The sequence below is a fragment of the Rhinopithecus bieti genome, unplaced genomic scaffold (genome assembly GCF_001698545.2).
Source record: "Rhinopithecus bieti isolate Rb0 unplaced genomic scaffold, ASM169854v2 scaffold_574, whole genome shotgun sequence".
In the NCBI taxonomy this organism is placed as follows: domain Eukaryota; kingdom Metazoa; phylum Chordata; class Mammalia; order Primates; family Cercopithecidae; genus Rhinopithecus; species Rhinopithecus bieti.
This window is the reverse complement of record NW_016803605.1, coordinates 244,442-265,056: the sequence shown is the minus strand read 5'-3', so window position 1 is coordinate 265,056 and position 20,615 is coordinate 244,442. Positions and strand designations below refer to the sequence as shown.

General features: G+C 45.0%; 1 protein-coding gene across 2 annotated transcripts in view; it reads left to right on the top strand.

The window, feature by feature from the left end:
* Positions 1 to 18,801, top strand: part of ELSPBP1 (epididymal sperm binding protein 1) — a 23,808-nt gene extending 5,007 nt beyond the window's left edge. Inside the window, exons 1-7 of one of the 2 annotated variants that reach the window (XM_017889029.1) lie at positions 3,339 to 3,421; positions 10,425 to 10,562; positions 12,058 to 12,204; positions 14,346 to 14,504; positions 16,929 to 17,093; positions 17,208 to 17,212; positions 18,603 to 18,789. In XM_017889029.1, the coding sequence (XP_017744518.1) occupies positions 3,352 to 3,421; positions 10,425 to 10,562; positions 12,058 to 12,204; positions 14,346 to 14,504; positions 16,929 to 17,086 (672 nt within the window). In that variant the 5' untranslated portion in view covers positions 3,339 to 3,351 and the 3' untranslated portion in view covers positions 17,087 to 17,093; positions 17,208 to 17,212; positions 18,603 to 18,789. Of the gene's footprint in view, positions 1 to 3,334; positions 3,422 to 10,424; positions 10,563 to 12,057; positions 12,205 to 14,345; positions 14,505 to 16,928; positions 17,094 to 17,207; positions 17,213 to 18,602 lie in introns of those variants that run through there. The other variant, XM_017889026.1, reaches the window with a different exon arrangement.
* The last annotated feature ends 1,814 nt before the right edge of the window (positions 18,802 to 20,615 follow it).

Genomic DNA, 20,615 nt, shown 5'->3' with positions numbered 1-20,615 from the left:
CCCCTCCTCCCTTTTTTTTTTTTTTTTTGAGACAGAGTCTTGCTCTGTCGCCCAGGCTGGCATGCAATGGTGCAATTTTGGCTCACTGCAACCTCCGCCTCCTGGGTTCAAGTGATTCTCCTGCCTCAGTCTGCCGAGTAGCTGGGACTACAGGCACCCGCCACCACACCCAGTTAATTTTGTTTTTTGTTTTTTGTATTTTTATTAGAGATGGGGTTTCGCCATGTTGGCCAGGCTGGTCTCAAACTCCTGACCTCAAGCGATCCGCCCATCTCGGCTTCCCAAAAATGCTTGGATTACAGGCGTGAGCCACTGTGCCTGGTCCACACCTCCTCACTTTAATCCCTTCCGTGGCTTCTGGTTGCTTCTATTCTATTCTATTCTATATATTTTTTTGAGACAGAGTCTTGCTCTGTTACCCAGGCTGGAGTGCAGTGGTATGATCTTGGCTCACAGCAACCTCTGCCTCCTGGGTTCAAGCGATTCTCATGGCTCAGCATCCGAGTAGCTGGAATTACAGGCAAGCACCACCATGCGGAGGGAATTTTTGTATTTTTAGTAGAGATGAGATTTTACCATGTTGACCAGGCTGGTCTTGAACTCCTGACCTCAGGTGATCTGCCGCCTTGGCCTCCCAAGGTGCTGGGATTACAGGCATGAGCCACTGCACCTGGCCTTCAGGTTGCATTTAGAATCTGAAGGAGAGTCCAGGCGCGGTGGCTCAAGCCTGTAATCCCAGCACTTTGGGAGGCCGAGATGGGCGGATCACGAGGTCAGGAGATCGAGACCATCCTGGCTAACATGGTGAAACCCCGTCTCTAATAAAAAATGCGAAAAACTAGCCGGGCGACGTGGCGGGTGCCTGTAGTCCCAGCTACTTGGGAGGCTGGGGCAGGAAAATGGCATAAACTAGGGAGGAGGAGTTTGCAGTGAGCTGAGATCGGGCCACTGTACTCCAGACTGGGCGACAGAGCGAGACTCTGTCTCAAAAAAAAAAAAAAAAAAAGAATCTGAGGAGGCTCTACAGGGTCCGGTCCCACCCACCTCACCATGCATCTCTGTGACCTTGCTCCTCCTCACTTTTTGTGGAGACGAGGTGTCACTGTGTGGCCCAGGCTGGTCTCAAACTCCTAAGCTTAAGCCATCCTCCTGCTCAGCTTCCCAAAACACTGGGATTATAGGTATGAGCCACTGTGCCCAGCCTGGGCCCTAGCCATGTGGGTCCCACTTGCTCCTTGAGCACATCTAGCTTTTTTCATCTCGGGCCCTTTCCACATCAGCTTCTCTGGCCTGGATGCATCCCCCACCTGCATATCTCCAGCTCCTCTCACGTCTCCCTCCTCCATCTGTTCCTCCAGGTGTCAGTTTACCTGTCATTTCTCAGAGGACCCTCCCCTGACCTCTCAATCAAAAGTGACCTTGTCCTAGTTATTCCTGAGACTCGTCCACAGCAATGATCACAGCCAATAGTTATATTTGTTTCTGGTTTCTTCACCTCATGTCTCTCTTCTTGGTAGACTCTCAGCGTCACAAAGGCAGGGACTATGCCTGCTTTATCCACTGCTGCGTACTCACCGTGTAGCCCTGGCCCCACGTCTTGTAAATGCTCAATACATACACATTCCTGAGTGGATGCATAAAGCAGGCATCAGGAAAGAGCTCATGCTGGACACAGTGGCTCATGCCTGTCATCCCAGTGCTTTGGGAGGCTGAGCAGGAGGACGGCTTGGGCTCAGGAGTCTGAGACCAGCCTGGGCAACAGAGTGAGACCTCATCTCTACAAACAATAATAATAGTTTAAAAATTAACTGGGTGTGGTGATGCGTGCCTGTAGTCCCAGCTACTTGGGAGGCTGAGGTGGGAGCATCACTTGAGCTGGGAGATGGAGGCTGTAGTGAGTCATGATGGCACCACTGCACTGCAGCCTGGGTGACAGAGCAAGACCCTGTGTCAAAAAAAAAAAAAAAAAAAAAAGAGTAAAAGAGCTCAGCCTTGTAGAGGAGAGAGGCTGGAGGCTGCATACCCGTGAGGGGACAGGACAACAGTTGAATAGTTGAGAAGAGAGATGAGGAAGACCTTCCTTTAGTCTGTAACAGAAGAGGCAGGAAAAGCGGATAGATTCGAGAGCTTCAGAAAAGTGGAGCCAACTGACTGATAGAACACAGCAAGAGACAGGGACAGCAGATCTACACTGGGGTCTACAACCCAGGTGGTTGGGAAGAACATAGTGTAATTAAATGAAGTAACATGGGGGAAGGATAACATATTTTGGGCTGCATCTTAAAAGCCAAAGCTTGGAATTTGAGATGTTTGAAGGACATCTAGGTAGACATGTCTGGGAGCCAGTTGAGAATACAGTTCCGGCTCTCAGAAGTGAAATAATATTATATGAACAATACCATTTTGGATAATATTTATGAGTTCTTAGCACATGTCTGGTCCTATGTTAAGCCTAGAGGCAGCATTGTACGTTAGTTAAGAGCTCAATTTCTCTGAACCGAGTCAGATTGTTGGGGTTCACCTGCAAGCTCCCCAACTTACATAATCTGTAACCCTCAGCAAGATGCTTAAGCTTACTGTGTGCCCCATCTGTGCGTATCTGGGGCGGTAATGGTACCTACCACGCTGGGCTACTTCCTATCTGGATTATAGTGAATTTAGAATGATGTGCAGCACTCAATGAGTTTTATCTGTTTTTTGTTTTGCTTTGTGTTTTGAGACAGAGCCTTGCTGTGTCGCCCACGCTGGAGTGCAGTGGTGCGATCATAGTGCACGGCAGCCTCGACCTCCTGGGCTCCAGTGATCCTCCCACCTCAGCCTCCTGAGTAGCTGGGACTACAGGCACGCACCACCATACAAGTCTAATTTTTTAAAATTTTTGTAGAGATGAGGTCTCACTATGTTGTCCAGGCTGATCTCAAACTCCTGGCCTCAAGCAATCCTCCCATCTTGACCTCCCAAATCTGTTATATTTTTATGATTGTCATTAATCGTCATAACAAGGGTGAGTGGTAGGCAGGATTAGTATCTAGCCTCCTGAACAGCTGGGACCACAGGCATACACCACCATACCTGGCTAATTTAAATGAAAATTTTGTAGAGATGAGGTCTCACTGTGTTGCCCAGGCTGGTCTTGAACTTCTGGCTTTAAGCAATCCTCTGCCTTGGTCTCCCGAAGTGCTGAGATTATAGGTGTGAGCCACTATGCCTGGTCTATATTTTAAATTACTGTGGATAGAAAGAAAAATGGCATGTATGATGTCAAATCTAGGAGCTAGTGGGAAGAGGAAGCGGAACTGTGGGATGAAAATTTTTGTCTTCTTTCATTCCAGAGAGAAGAGGGCAGCCAAGATGACCCGATGGTCCAGTTACCTGTTGGGATGGACGACCTTCCTTCTCTGTTCCTATGAGTCAAGTGGAGGTGAGGACACTCAAAATGACGGGGAGGATTTAGAAACTGGACAAGAATGAATGCGGCAAAGCAAAGATTCCTGGAACCAAGTAGGGAGGAGATGGCTTAGCAAAAATCTCAGAAGAGGCTGGGTGCAGTGGCTCACAGCTGTAATCTCAGCACTTTGAGAGACTGAAGTGGCAGATCACTTGAGGTCAGGAGTTCCAGAGCAGCCTAGCCAACATGATGAAAACCTGTCTCTACTAAAAATACAAAAATTAGCCAGGCATGGTGGTAGGTGACTGTAATCCCAGCTACTCAGGAGGCTGAGGCAGGAGAATCGCTTGAACCCAGGAGGTGGAGGTTGCAATGAGCTGAGATTGCGCCACTGTACTCCAGCCTGGGTGACAAGAGTAAAATTCTGTCTCAAAAAAAAAAAAAAAAAAAAAAAAATCTCAGAAGACCTGGGGTTTGGACCTTGGATCTGCCACTTCTTTTGTCTGTACATTTGGTCAAGCAGCATAACCTCTCTGAAGTCAGTTTCCAGACTGAAGGAAAAATAATGGCATTTATCTCATGGGGTTATTTTGAAGATTAAATAAAATAATGGGCACCAGAATCTTTCATAATGCTCAGCACATGGAGGGAGGAAAATGTTGATTAAAAGGCAGGTTATATGATCCCAATGAACTGAACCCTCAGACCCCAACCTGGACACCCTAATTATATATTAATGTATCTCAGAATCTAAACTGATCACTAAAACACTGCAGGTAAGCACAGAAACAGAACAAGAGGAGACCTTGCTTACAGGTCATTCACTCAAGCCTTCGTGAGTCATTCGTCACAATTAGAATCCTTTTCTGCCTGACAAGTCGTTCCTCTGGATAAGGCTCAGGAACTATTTACATATTGATGCACCTTGATCCCACATTCTTTATTCCAGAGATTCCTAACCTGGGGTCACTGAGTGAGGATTAGAGTACATGAAAACTTGAATTTGCATTTTTTAAAAAATGTGTGTATTTATCAAGGTAGTGAGAATATCTATTGTAAGAAGCAAACTCCAAACTATCAGCAGCTTAATACAATAACATTTTTTTTTTCTTGGTTCTGCAAAGTGCCAGAAGGGTGCATCCAGTCAGGAAACAATGCTCCACATGGTCATTCAGGGATCAAAGCTTCTTCCGTCCTGGGGCCCCACCATCCCCTAGGGTTTCAGAATCTGCTGAGGTTTCTTTGCTTTTAGCTCATAGACAAGGATCAAGAGAGTCTGGAGGATCTCGGAGGAGAGGGGTTTTTTTTGTTTGTTTTCTTTTGGCCAGGACAGGAAGTGACATTCATCACTTTCTCCTACTTTCACTGGCTAGAACTGATATGGCTCTTAGCTGCAAGCAAGTCTGGGAGATGCAGTGTAGCAGTGCATTTGGGAGGAAAGTAAAACTGATTTTGATGAACACACAGCCATCTCAACCATAAGGGCAAATGAATATTCTCCTAGAGAGAAGTTCTGGGTTCTCAAAGAACTGACAAATTCCTAAAAGGTTAGGAACTCACAGTTTATTCAGACAAGGAGCAATGTACTTGATGGGGTATCCACTTTTCTAGTTACAATCTCAGTTTTGTCATGCCTCCCTGAGACCACACCCGCATACTTGTGGTGAAACTCAGTATTCCAAGTTCACTTTGCGTGTATTTACAGACAGATTGATTCAGTATACACTTACTGAGTGGTCTTTACGTTCCAGACATTGTCTTATGGACCAGAAGTGCAGAAATAAACAAAACCTAGACCCTCCACTCAGAGAGTTCACAGTAATTGGGAGTTATAGACACGTAAATGAATTATTTTTTAAAAATTGGCAACTACATGCATTTATAGTGATTGATTCTGAGTATTATAAGTGTGAGGAAGAGTATTGACCCAGACTGAACCAAATCTTCATGGATGAATAGCAGGGACTAAAGCTGGGAAGAGGGGAAAGGCATTCATGGCAGGGTGAAGGGCAGGAGCAAAATCCCAAAGACGAAAAAGAACATGGAGTAAGGTCAAGGGAATGTTAATCAGGGAGTGAGAACAGGCAGGTCAGCAGGGTCTGGATTATGGAGGATTGTAACTCAGTTAAGAAGATTAGGCCATCTGCTGGATTACTTTGCAGATGGCTAATAGTATTCATTATGCACTGATTCTTACTAACAACTCCCAAAGATAACCTTAATTTCACCTACAGGGGCATCTGCCCTCCCCCTCAACACAGTATCCTATATACTCAGTGGTGTTTGTGATTGAGGCAAAGCACTGATAATGACAATAATGATGGTGATGATGACAATGATAATGATGAGGATGATGATGATGATGCAATGATGATGACAACGAGTGACGATTAATGATGCAGATGATAAGTTGTGAAATGATGATGATGGTGACAATGACGAATGATGACGATGATGTTATAATGTGATGACAATGATGTGGATGAGGAGGAGAATAATGATTATAATAACGATTGATGATGATGACAATGATAATGGAGGGTGTTGATGATATCGACACTGATTGAATGATGACAATGATGATGATGACAATGACGATGATCATCATCACATGATAATGACAATAATGAGGTTGATTATGATGACAATGATGATGATGATAACGATGATCATCAATAATGATCATGAGACAATAATGAGATTAATGATGGTGACAATGACTGATGATGATCATGACAATGACGATGATGATCATTATTATGATGGCAATGATGTGATGAGGAGGAGAATAATGATGATTATATAATGATGGCAATGATGATGACAATGACAATAATGACGTTGATAATGGCACTTGACATGATGATGACAATGATGATGACAATGATGATCATCATCACATGATAATGACAATAATGAGGTTGATTATGATGACAATGATGATGATAATGATGACAATGATGTGATGAGGAGGAGAATAATGATGATTATAATAACAATGATGGACAATGGTGATGACATGACAATGATGATAATGAAAATTTTATGACACTGAATAATGATGATGACAAATGACATGATGACAATGATGATGATGCATCATCACATGATAGATGAACAATAATGAGGTTATTATGATGACAATGATGATGATAATGATGACAATGATGTGATGAGGAGGAGAATAATGATGATTATAATAACAATGATGACAATGGTGATGACAATGACAATGATGATAATGACACTGATAATGATGATGACAATGACGATGATGACAATGATGATGATCATCATCACATGATAATGCAATAATGAGGTTGATTATGATGACAATGAAATGATGATAATGATCATGATAAAGAAAACATGACAATAATGAGATTAGTGATGGTGACAATGATGATCATGACAATGACGATGATCATTATGATGATGGCAATGACAATAGTGTGGAGAAGGATGATGATGATGGTGATGGTAATGATGATGATGAAAATGATGATCATAACTAATATTTGTTAAGCAGTAGCCATGCTCCTGGTACTCTTGTAAGCACTTTCCTGATTTAAACTGGTTTACGTTTCACAAAAATAAATACCAAACAGTTCTGAGAAACAGAGGCGAAAAATGCAATGATATTTAAGTACTCCTAATTGCATCACCCCGTTGGTGCGGTTCAGAGATGGAAGTCTGTCTTCTCCACATTCTCCTAATCCATCCCTTGTCCCCATAATGACCTATGTCAGGTTACACAGAACAAGAATCTGATCCACAACAAGGGCTGTGGTTACCATGTTACAGACCTTGAAGACAGACACCATGTCTTGTCCGTCTATTAGGAGAGGACTAACTATTGTAGCAACACCCAAATGTCAGTGGCTTGACTCAACAGAGGTTCATGTTAAACTCATCCTACAGTCCAATGTGGATGTTCAGTGGGAAAACTTTTTGTTGTAATCCAGAGAACAAGATCCTCTAGTTTGTGGCTCCACTGTCCCCCAGGCCCTCAGTATTCTCTGCTCAGTCCTCAGAGTTTCTCAGCCTTGGCACTATTGCTGTCTGTGGCTGGATAGCTTTGTTCTGGGGAGCTGTCCTGTGCACTGTAGGATGTTTAGCAATATCCCTAGCCTCTATCTGGCAGATGTCAGTAGCAGCCACTGGCTCCTTTCCCCTATAAGTTGTAACAACCAAAAATGTCTCTAAACCTTGGCTAATGCTCCCAGGAGGTCATAATTGCTCCTCCTTCTCTATTAAGAACTGCTGCTCTATATTCAGCTGGTTGGCAGAGGAAGAAAATAGCATGGAGGATTGTTTGGGACTTTTTAAAGCCAGGAAATGGTGAGCATAATTTCCACCCATAATCCATTGCACACACACACAAATCACCCACTGGAGTATCTCACTCATAGTATTCTATCATTATATCTTTGAGGGAGGGAAGGAAAGAGGCAAATAAACGAAATTAGAGCAAGGAGGGAAGCTGTGACTCTGAACTAGCAGATGAGCAAGTTGAGCTCTCATCCCAGTTCTGCTCAAAAAAAGGGATCAACTTTCATTAGTCCTTATTGTGCGCGGGTTTTCACGTGTGAGGAATCTGGGATAGAATAACATTTCTGTCTTTTAAAAAATTTACACATCAAAATTCTGCAGAACAACATTTTTGTTTCGGTTTTTTTGTTTTGTTTTGTTTTCAGTCAGGATCTCACTCTGTCACCCAGGCTGGAGTGCAGAGATGCAATCATGGCTCACTGTGGCTTCAACCTCTCAGGCACAAAGGGTCTTTCTCCCTCAGCCTCCTAAGTAGCTGGGATTACAGGGCACACTACCATGCCTGGCTAATACTGCTTGTTTTTTGTAGAGATGGGGTTTCACTTTGTTGCCCAAGCTGGTCTTGAACTCCTGGCTAGAAGTGATCCGCCCACCTCTGCCTCCCAAAGTGCTGGGATTACAGGCATGGGTCATCGTGCCTGGCCAAGAACAGCATTTCTTGATATATTTCAGGGACCATTAGTCTCTAGTGCTATTGAATTGTGAGAAAAAAAAAAAAAGGACAACTCAATATACTGTATACCTCAATTCTCATTTTCATATTAACGTTTCTGATGAGTCCTTCATTAAAGAAACCTGTTTAACTTTGTTTCACGTGGCGTTTTCCAAACATTTTATTCTTTCTGTTGTTTCTTGAGCAAGTAACTATTCTAGGTTCTGTGGATACCCTGCACGAAAAAACAAAGTTCCTGTACTCATCGAGAAGAATAAGGACATCAAAAGTTGTCCCCTCAATATTTGCCACATCTGGGGGCCACCAGTACTGTTATTTACTCAACATTTTTCTTTAAATTTGCTCACTTATCTTCACTTAAAAAAAAATCATTTTAAGAGTTTGGTTAACATCAGTATTATCATATAAAGAAGCACTACCACTTTCCATAAATAGGAAATATGACCAAAAATAAATACTGTACTATGAAAACAAAATCTCATTATTAAATTCTGCTAGACTATTGTCCGAATAAAGCTTTAAGCCTGAGTGCTGCCCTCTCTCTCTCTCTTTTGTTCTTGTTAAAATGAGAGATTATTAAATATTAGAGATGCGGTAGAGAAATACTAGTATTAAATTGAAGCTTTCTCTTTTGCGTAAGCAGAAGGACTAAAAGGACCACTGGAAAATGGTTTTTTTTTTCCAGTCTATATTTCAAAATTATTTAATGTGTGTCCCTACATAACCTAATGTGGTCTTGTGATCCACCAAACATTATTTTGTGTAACGTTATTGGCCTCCGATTTTATACTCTGAGCAACAGTGGTCTCAGGGAACAACATACCTTGGTTGTCTGGGTTGTGTATGGAACTCTTCCCCAGTGCTCCTGGTTCCATCATGAACCGGATACTCCCTGACATGTCATTAGGAAGTTGGATGCTAAGCCTAGGTGTGTAGCCTTCAGGCCCCCATGAGAACTGTCTCAGTCCATTTGGGTTGCCAAAACAAAATACCACAGGCCAGGCATGGTGGCTCACGCCTGTAATCCCAGCACTGTGGGAGGCCAAGGCGGGAGGATCACCTGAGGTTAGTCTCTACTGCTATTGAATTGTGAAAAAAAAAGAAGGACAACTCAATATATTGTATACATCAATTCTCATTTTCATATTAACGTTTCTGATGAGTCCTTCATTAAAGAAATCTGTTTAACTTTGTTTCACGTGGCGTTTTCCAAACGTATTTTATTCTTTCTGTTGTTTCTTGAGCAAGTAACTATTCTAGGTTCTGTGGATACCCTGCACAAAAAACAAAGTTCCTGTACTCATCGAGAAGAATAAAGACATCAAAAGTTGTCCCCTCAATATTTGCCACATCTGGGTGCCACAAGTACTATTCGAGACCAGCCTGGCCAACATGGCGAAACCTCATCTCTACTAAAAATACAAAAATCAGTCAGGTGTGGTGGCGGGCACCTGTAATCCCAGTTACTCTAGAGGCTGAGGTGGGAGAATCGCTTGAACTCAGGAGGTGGAGGTTGCAGTGAGCTGAGACCAGACCATTGCACTCCAGCCTGGGTGACAGAGTGAGACTTCATCTCAAAAAATAAAAAATAAAATAAAATAAGTAAATAAAACAAAATTTAAAAAGTACCATTGGCTGAGTAGCTTATAACCAATATAAATTTCTATCTCCCAGTTCTGGAGGCTGAGAAGTCCAAGGGCAAGGCACCAGCAGTTTCAGTTGCTGATGAGGGCCTGCTTCCTGGTTCACAGATGGTGCCTTCTTGCTGTATCCTCACATCGTAGAAGGGGTTAGCTACCTCTCTGGGGTCTCTTGTAAGGGTTCTTATCCCAATCATGAAGGCTCTGCCCGTACGACCTAATCACCTTCCAAATACCCCTTGTACCATGACCGTGGGGGTTAGGATTTTAATGTATGAATTTGGCAGGAGGACACAGACATTCAGGTGAAAGCAAGAGCCAAACCAAGACTCATCCTTTGCTAATTCATTGTGATTCTTCCCCACTCCCGTTTTCTCCTTCTGCCCTTCAGGGATGCACGAGGAATGCGTCTTTCCTTTCACCTACAAGGGATCTGTTTACTTCACTTGCACCAAAATTCATAGCTTATCCCCTTGGTGTGCCACCAGAGCGGTGTACAATGGCCAATGGAAGTACTGCCAGAGTGAAGGTGAGTGGTATCATGTTGTCCCTGGCCAGTGGCCTTTGACTAGGGTGGATCACAAAAGAGAATGTGTGACTGTCTATGACATGATTGCACTTTTGCAGACAAGTTATAATACATATGCATGTATAAAAAAAGCTCTGGGATGCCAGACACTGAATGCTAATAATGGGTAATAATGTTAATAACAGTAGTGTTAAAAATGGTGCTCTCCGGATGAGGGTCTTGTGATACTGTAAGACTAGTTGACCCAATAAAACCATCCCATCTTTATGTCTTTCTTAATGTTCGAAGTAAATAAGGAAAAAAGAAACAAAATGTAAGAAAAGGGATTTGAAGTTGGGCGAGGTGGCTCATGCCTATAATCCCAGCAAAACTTAACTACTAGTAGCCTACTGTTGACGAGACAGCTTACCAGTAACATAAACTGTCCATTAACACAGATGTTGTACGTCTTATGTATTATATACCGTATTCTCATAATAAACTAGAGAAAATAAAATGCTATTAAGAAAATTGTTAAAAGCAAGAAATACATTTCCTATCCATTAAGTGGGAATGGATCAGCATAAAGGTCATTAGTATCATCTTCACACTGAGTAGGAGGAGGAAGAGGAAGGGTTGGTCTCACCATCTTGGGATGACAGAGGCAGAAATGATGGAGGAGGTGGAAGGGGAGGCAGGAGAGGCAGATACATTCAACAGAACTTTTTTTGAAAAACACCCACGCCCACTGGGTGCAGTGTCTTACGCCTGTAATCCCAGCAATTTGGGAGGCCAAGGTGGGTGGATCACCTGAGGTCAGGAATTCGAGAGCAGCCTGGCCAACATGGCGACACTCCATCTCTATTAAAAATTAGAAAAAAATAGCTGCGTGTGGGTGGCAGGCACCTGTAATCCCAGCTACTGGGGAGGCTGAGACAGGAGAACTGCTTGAACCTGAGAGGCAGAGGTTGCAGTGAGCCAAGATCTCGCCATTGCACTCTAGCCTGGGCAACAGAGCGAGACTCTTTCTCAAAGAAAGAAAGAAAGAAAGAAAGAAAGAAAGAGAGAGAGAGACACAGAAAGAAAGAAAGAGAGAGAGAGAAAGAGAGAGAGAAAGAAAGAGAGACAAAGAAAGAGAGAGAAAGAAAAAGAGAAAGAAAGAAAGAGAGAGAGAAAGAGAAAGAAAGAGAGACAGAAAGAAAGAGAGAGAAAGAAAGAAAAAAAGAAAGAAAGGAAGAAAGGAAGGAAGGAAGGAAGGAAGGAAGGAAGGAAGGAAGGAAGGAAGGAAGGAAGGAAGGAAGGAAGGAACTCACGGATAAGTGGACCCAAGTTCAAACTCGTGTTGTTCAAGAATCAGATGAATATGGCATAGGCAAATGCTTGAAGAAATAATGCATAAAGTCTCTTCTGAACCTTATGTCTGTCCTGTCCTGTGATGGTTGATTGATGATTAAATGACTCTGTCCTGTGAATGACTAGAGGAAGTCAAGGCACTCACAAACTCTGTTCCTAACAGATTACCCACGCTGTATCTTCCCTTTCATCTATCGAGGAAAGGCCTATAACAGCTGCATCTCCCAGGGCAGCTTCTTAGGCAGTCTGTGGTGTTCGGTCACCTCCGTCTTCGATGAGAAACAGCAGTGGAAATTCTGTGAAACGAATGGTGAGCCCCTGTAGCAGGGATGTGTGGTGCGGGGGAGAGTGGACAGCAAGGATCATCTTGAGGGGAGGCCGGACAAGGTAGAGACCAGAGCACCAAGGGGGAAGTACTTACAGGAGCTAAGTGTCTGCTCAGAGAGTTTACTATGACAACTGCAGACAGGGGTATCCCGAGGCCATTTGCCCAGTCCCCAATCCAGCATGAAAAGACAGGTGTCCTGAGAACTGAAGGAATGAGCTGAAGTCCTGATATTGGCTTCTAGTATTTCTGTTTCTAGAACTGACAATAGTGAGATTCACCCATTGACAGATCTAGCCTGCCCTTTCTTTCTTTTCCTTCTTTCTTTCTTTTCCTTCTTTCTTTTCTTTCTTTCTCTTTCTCTTTCTTTCTTTCTTTCTTTCTTTCTTTCTTTCTTTCTTTCTTTCTTTCTTTCTTTCTTTCTTTCTTTCTTTCTTTCTTTCTTTTCTTTCTCTCTCTCTCTCTCTTCCTTCCTTCCTTCTTCTTCTTTTTTTTTCAGGGTCTTGCTCTGTCACTCAGGCTGGAGTGCACTGGCGTGATCTCAGGTCACTGCAACCTCCACCTCCCGAGTTCAAATGATTCTCCTGCCTCAGTCTCCTGAGTAGCTGAGACTACAGTTGCCCGCCACCACACCCAGCTAATTTTTGTATTTTTACTAGGGACAGGGTTTCATCATGTTGGTCAGGCTGGTCTCGAACTCCTGGCCTCAGGTGGCCCACCTGCCTCGGCCTCCCAAAATGCTAGGATTACAGTCATGAGCCACCGTGCAGGGCCCCAACCTGCATTTCAATGCAGCCTAGCATCTTATTAAGTCTATACATAATCCCAGGTGAATAGTGACCAAAATTCATTCAATGCCCTCTATGTACTACACTGATCCAACAGATTTGTATACAATATCCTGAATCTTTCTATAGCAGCTCTATGAGCTGCTATTCTCCACCACCCATTCAATAAACGGTCCCAGTATAATTGAGAACTTCCCAGGGTCACAGTCCTAGGCTATATTAGAATTAGAACTTGAGTTCTAGTCCATGTGGTTCCAAAGCCCATGCCCTCTCCTTAAGCACTGTTGCTTCCATAGAGACAAAAATCCATGAAGGCACTTATTCCTAGGCATGCTTATTCTTGCATAAAAATCTTAATTCTGTTCTTCCCTTAGCACTCAACAAATCTTAATTCTCTCTAAACCTTAATTTTATTCTAGTCCTAATCATCCACCATTTGTGTTCTTTACTATAAACCAACATTAACCTTAACTCTCACTATAGCAGGCCGGGTGTGGTGGCTCACGCCTGTAATCCCAGCACTGTGGGAGGCCGAGGCAGGTGAATCACCTGAGGTCAGGAGTTCAAGACCTGCTTGGCCAACATGGCGAAACCCCTTCTCTAATAAAAGTACAAAAATTAGCGAAGCATGGTGGCACAGGCCTGTAATCTCCAGGCAGGAGAATCTCTTGAACCCAGGAAGCGGAGGTTGCGGTGAGCCGAGACGGTACCACTGCACTCCAGCCTGGGTGACAGAGCGAAACTCCGTCTAAAAAAATAAAAAATAACGTCTCGAAGTGGGAAGGGAAAACTCAGCATATTGATGGGGTCTTGGGGTCTCGTCTAAGGTGGGTGTCTCAGTGGGGGATGTGATTTGGATTGTGTAAGGATCATGATGTAATAGTTAGGGTTGGTGGTCACAGCAAGGTGAAATGACCAAAGACGGGGTTTCAAAGAGTCTGGAAGAGTAAACAGCGTTTTGACACAGTCTACTGAAAAAGTTGAACGGTCTGATATTTATGTAAATAGCTTTTCTGGAGGCTTCTGGAATGACTAATAAGACTATTTGCAACTCTTATCTTCCTGGACCAGAATTTCCTAGCCTAATAGTGTCAAGGTGATGGTGACTGCAGAACCGTGAAGTCATGTTAATGGAGACAGTAAGCTGTGTGCGAGTTGATAATTTTGGCTCTCACTTATCCATAACATCCAGATAATAACGTCATCCAGAAGTTGCTTGGAGAATCCAATGCTATGTTGCCTTTCATGGGATAAAGCGTGGCACAGTTTTTGTGTCATAAATGGAAGGTCTTTTCATCTCCTCTTCTTGACCCGTAACCTTTCTATAATCATTTTCAGAGTATGGGGGAAATTCTCTCAGCAAGCCTTGCATCTTTCCCTCCATCTACAGAAATAATGTGGTCTCCGATTGCCTGGAGGATGAAAGCAACAAGCTCTGGTGCCCGACCACAGAGAACATGGATAAGGATGGAAAGTGGAGTTTCTGTGCCGACACCAGTAATCTGGGGATGGGGGTTGGGTGGATGTGGGTGGATTCTTTTATTCGTCTGCTCAACAAACACCTACTGAAACCCCACTGTGAACCAGGCACTGAGTTGGGCACGGAGGATCTGGTGATGAATCAGGCAGACAGAGTTCTGGCCTCGTGAATAACGTCAATGGTGTGATATGCCACAGGCTTTAAAATCCAAGAGAAAGGTGCCAAAATGAAATGCTCAAAATGTTAAACACCTAACCGTGATGCAAATACAGAGTAAACACATGCTAAGGCTTTTAAAAACCCTAGCGTGAGCCAGGCATGGTGGCTCACGTTGTAATCCCAGAACATTGGGAGGCTGAGATGGCAGGATCACTTGAGGCCAGTAGTTCAAGACCAGCCTGGTCACATAGTGAGACGCTGTCTCTACAAACAAAACAAAACAAAACAAAACAAAAATAAATAAATAGCCAAGTGTGGTAGCATGTGCCTGTAGTCCCAGGTACTTAGGAGGCTGAGGCGGGAGGATCACTTGAGCCTGGGAGGTTGAGGCTGCAGTGAGCTATGATCGTACCTCTGCACTCCAGCCTGGGTGACAGAGTGAGACCTTGCCTCTAAAATAAATAAATAAGCAAACAAACAGTGAAATCGCCCGACAAAAGGCTCACACATTTGGAAAACGTACTAGACTGCCGAAGTGTACCTGTTCACAGCAGGAGAGCGAAAATGAGCTGGAAGAGCATCCCCTTGTTCCCCTCGGCTGAGAACATGTGTGTCAGGAGACTTAGACTCAAACTTCCTCTCTCTGTGTGTGTTCACAAGTGGCCGCACAAGTGTCACGAGTGTCGATTTCGTGAGTGATAAAGTTTAGCACATAGACGCATTTGCACCTGTGGAATCGTGAGAGATGAGCACACTGGAATTGGTCCTTTGAGACAAATCCTCTATCCACCAGGTCCTCCTGGTGACCAACGTTCTCCTTCTCCCTCCTTCCTCCAGGGCCCTCTGTGCTTCCACTCTGCGCTTCTTCCCTATTCCAGTGCCCTGCCCTATCTTCCAGCCTTTCTCAAGTCCTACACTCTGATAGCTTCTAAGCGAAGAAAATACCCAAGACCCAGTGGAAAGGAAAGGGAAGTTCTTGGGCAAAGAGGAACTATAAGGAGTTATAGGTCTGCTCCACTCCAGGCAAGGGGTCAGGCGAATAGCTGTGGGTGGGGATGTGTGTTGTTCCAACAACTCGGGAATTTCCTAAATAAAATAAATTATTTCTCAGCTGGTCATGGGAGAAGATGTGACAGCAAAAATTGAGACCCATTTACCCTCTGTTGCCTCAAGCTGCTGTGGATAGAGGCTTCCAGTTCGTATTATTTATGGGGTCATCTTTCATGAGGACGCCATTTATATCCTCATCTTTCACGGATTCCGCAGGTGCAAATGTGCCTACTGGCTAAACTTTGTCACTCATGAAATCGACACTCATGATGCTTCTGCAGCCATCTGTGGACACACCAAGTTTGAGTTTGAGTTTCCCAACACACATGTTCTCACCCGAGGGCAGCAAGGGCGTGTTCTTTCGGCTCATTTCAGCTCTTGTAACTGTGAACACAAATTCTTCTTTTGCTTAGGTTTGGGTCAGCATTCTGAGCAGTGCCCAGGCAACACTTTCCTGTGCAAGGTTTACCCAGATTTTAGTTTTTAGGGTTTTTTTAAATTTTATTTTTACTTTTTAAATTTTGTTTTATTTTATTTTATTTTTGAGACGGAGTCTCACTCTGTCACCCAGGCTGGAGTGTAGTGGCGCGATCTCGGCTCACTGCAACCTCTGCCTCCCGGGTTCAAGTGATTCTTCTGCCTCAGCCTCCTGAGTAGCTGGGATTACAGGCGCCCGCCACCACACCCAGCTATTTTTTTGTATTTCTTTTCTTTTAGTAGAGATGGGGTTTCACCATGTTGGCCAGGCTGTTCTCAAATGCCTGACCTCAAGTCATCTGCCCACCTTGGCCTCCCAGAGTGTTGGAATTACAGGCATGAGCCACCACAGCCAGCCACTTTTTATATTTTAAAGACATGGTCTCCATCTGTCACCCAGGCTGTAGTGCAGTGGTGCAGTTGTGGCTCATTGCAGCCTCAACCTCCCAGGGTTGAGCAATCCTCCCACCTCAACCTCCTGAGTAGCCGGGACTACAGGCACACACCTCCATGCCCAACTTATTTTTTAAGAAACTTTTTGTAGAGATGGGGTTTCGCTATGTTGCCCAGGCTTGTCTTGAACTCCTGGCTTCACGTGATCCCCCAGGCTCAGTCTCCCCACATGCTGGGATTAAAGGCACGACCCCATCACACTCAGTCCCAGTTTGAAATCTAGGGTGGGTCTGAAGCCCACGCCTCTACGACAGTGTGAAGCCTGGGGAGTAACCTTCGTCTTATCCCCTTCTGCTTCCTAGGAATTTCTGCATTGGTCCCTGGCTTTCCTTGCCACTTTCCATTCAACTATAAAAACAAGAATTATTTTAACTGCACTAACAAAGGATCCAAGGAGAACCTTGTGTGGTGTGCAACTTCTTACAACTATGACCAGGACCACACCTGGGTGTACTGCTGATGCTGAGGTGAGAGCAGGGACCAACAGTAGTCGTTTCACAGATGCAGAGGTGAGACAGGTGCACACCTGGTGCGTCGCTGATATGAAGGCGATATCTGCTTTTTCCAGCATGTCTGATGAGCTGAGGTTCCCAGCAATTCGCGCTCTGTTGCCAAAGATAAGGTGGAGTTGGGGAAGACTGGAACAACTCCCCAGATTAGAAGGATGAAAGAAATTAGGATTTCTCCCACAAGCAGGAGAGCAGAGGGGCGACTGGCATTTTTTCAGACCCAGAAAGGTATCATTCCAAGTTTCAAGTCTGCGAGGCTTTGGCTGTGGACAATTAGGAAAGTGGAACTTCTCAAAATGGAGTGTGGTATGAAAAAAACAATCCAGAAAAGGAGATAACTGACAAGCCATGGTGACTCACACCTGTAATCCTAATGCTTTGGGAGGCCAAGGCAGGAGGATCAGTTGAGGCCAGGAGCTTGAAACCACCCTGGGCAATGTAGCAAGATCCTATCTGTACAAAAGAAAACAAAAAAAATTAGTTGGGTGTGACAGCACACACCTATAGTCCCAGCTACTCAGGAGGCTCACTGCAGCCTCCACCTCTTGGGTTCAAGCAATTCTCCCACTTCAGCCTCCCGAGTAGCTGAGATTACAGGGGTGCACCACCACGCCTGTTTTTTTTTTTTTTGTTTGTTTTTTTAAGTAGAGATGGAGTTTCACCATGTTGGCTAGGCTGGTCTCGAACTCCAGACCTCAGGCGATCCACTCGGCCACCCAAAATGCTGGGATTACAGGCGTGGGTCACCGCGCCTGGCCTATTCCTCCTTTTCTTCTCGTCTTTTCCTTCTGGCTCTCCACCAAGGCCAGCATCAGTGTTCTCCAGCCTAGAGAAATGCCCTTTAAATCTCCCACATGGATCAACGGACCTCACTACTCTGTGACTTCTGGAATCTAAAATAAAGAGAAGCCCTTTCATCAGATGTGTAGACAGAACACCATCCCTCCTCCCTTTGGGGTAGAAAACCCTGGTGGTTCTAGCAATGTCTGTCCTTACGATGCACGTGGCTTATGGATGACACTAAATTAGTGGACCCTTCCTGAATTTTGCCTTGGCAATGAAAATCATCTTCCCGGAATAGAGGAGAGGGAAAGGAGGGGGTTTGGAACTCTGGGCACCATCTTAACAGGGTAGACATTAAAAAACACCCACAGAGGACTTCAGTCTGTGGCTAGGACTAGGAACAGTGTCCAGCCTCTGACTTCTGTCCATCACAGCAGAACTAGCTCTTTGCCGATCCCCTTTCCCTTACCATAGAGGTGAAGTCGAGGGGCTGATTGTTCCTTGACCTTGCTCCTACGAGCCCGGCAGAGGTTGGGGGAACATCTGATTCTTCTCAGCTCAGCTGCTTCCACCAGCTTCCGACTAAGTCTGGAAAACCAATACAAAGTCATTTTTAATTCACCTTCCTCTTTGAGCCAATGCCTACTTATTCATTACATTCAAATATTTGCTTCTATTTTCAAGGAGAGGAGAACCATCTTCAGAGGAGGACGGCCATATTGAGGCTGAGCACAGATTCATCTTTCTCATTGCCTTTTCAAGCTTAAATAACCACCTTTAGAAACACCCTCTGCACTACCTGGTTTGATCAGCTGGTCCTTTGTGAAGAAGGTAGAGAGAATGTGGCATAACCACCAATAAAGGAGACTTGATTTAACCCTGAGATCTGCCTTCTCTGCTTCCTAAGATGAGAGCGATGGTGAATGTGTGGGGAAGGAATGGTTGGTGGCCAGGCTGTCGAGTCTCACGGTGTGGAGAGGTCAGACTCTCAGGCCAGAGACCTCTAGGAGTCGTTACAGCCTGCTCTGTCTTCTGAGGGAAATCAGATTTGGGTGGGGTGTTTGTAGGTACCTACTAAATTATTAATAAATTAATTAGGAAGTAAGCAGAGGGTAGAAGATTCACCGCAAGACTGCCTCAATCATACCTCCCCTGTGCCCGTGGCAGATATCAAAAACTGATCACAGAATCTGATTCCCTCTCAGCCCAGATGGAAACTCACATTGTTGTTCTTGTACTTTCTTCTTCCTTTCACTCTTCTCCTTCTCCATTTCCTTTTCCCTTCCTCTTCCCTCTCCTCCTCCTCCATCTTCTCCTCCTCCTCCTTCTCCTCCTCCCTCTCCTTCTCCTCCTTCTTATCCTCCTCCCTCTCTTCGTCTCTCTTATACTCCTCCCCCCTCTCCTCCTCCTCCTACTCCCTCTCCTCCTCCTTCTCCTCCTTCCTCTTCTCCTCCTCCTCCCTCTTCTCTTCCTCCCTCTTCTCCTCCATCTCCTCCTCCTTCTTATTCTCCTTTCTCCTCCTCCTCCTCCTCGCTACTCTCCTCCCTCTTCTCCTCCTCCCTCTCTTCCTTCTCCTCCTCCCTCTTCTTTTTCTTCTCCTCCTACCTCTCCTCGTTTCTCCACCTCCCTCTCCTCCTCCCTCTTCTCCTTCTCCTCCTCCCTCTCCTCCTCTCTCTTCTCCTTCTTCTCCTCCCTCTCCTCCTCCCTCTTTTCCTCCTCCCTCTCCTCCTTCCTCTTCTTCTCCTTGTCCTCCTCCCTGTTCTTCTCTTCCTTCATCTCCTTCTCTCTCCTCCTCCCTCTTCTCCCTCTCCTCCTCCCTCTTCTCCCCCTTGTCCTCCTCCCTCTTCTTCTTTTTCTCCTCCTCCCTCTCCTCCTCCCTCTTTTCCTCCCTCTCCTCCTCCCTCTTCTCCTCTGCCTTCTTCTCCTCTTCCTTCTTCTCCTCCTCCCTCTTCTCCTCCTCCTTCTCTTCCTTCCTCTCCTCCTCCTCCGCCTACCTCTGTGTCTTCCTTGTGCCGGTATTCTCTTCCCCCTTGTCTTCCTGAAGTCTCCTCCTCCCTTTACTCATTGTCCGTGGAACTGCCCCTGTGATGGAGATGGACATGAGCTTCCCAGATCCCCCTTTAATAAAGGACTTGCTGCCCAGCTCCGGCGAGTGCTGTCTGCAGGCAGCCTTTGGTGGTCAGCCCAGATCAGAGATGGTCTCAGCTTCAAAGTGGCCTCCATCACCCAAACGATGCCCTACCCAGGGCAGGCCACAGCCAATAACTGACCGATGCTGGGTTTAAAGGCCTGGCTATTCTTATCCAAGTGAGATAACTCAAAAGAGCTACATCCAGAGCTCCTGTGGGTTCAGCTGAGGTTGTAGAGCCTGCACCGTGGTTCAACCTCTCCCTCTGTCCAATCCCAGTTCCTTCCTTTCTTAATTAATCCCAAGGAAACTCTCTGATAAGCCTCCTGCCTGCTGTCTCTGCTCTCAGACAGAGGTGGAGCCCTGGGGAACCGAACCTGAGACAGCTCACCTTTGAGTGATGCCTATTCTCTCCAGGCGTGATGACACACCTGTAACTCCAGCAGTTTAGGAGGCCGAGGCAGGAGGATCGCTTGAGGCCAGGAGTTTGAGACCAGCCTGGGCAACATAGCAACACTCCATCTCTACAAAAAATACAAAAATTAGCTGGTTGTGGTGGCTTCACACCT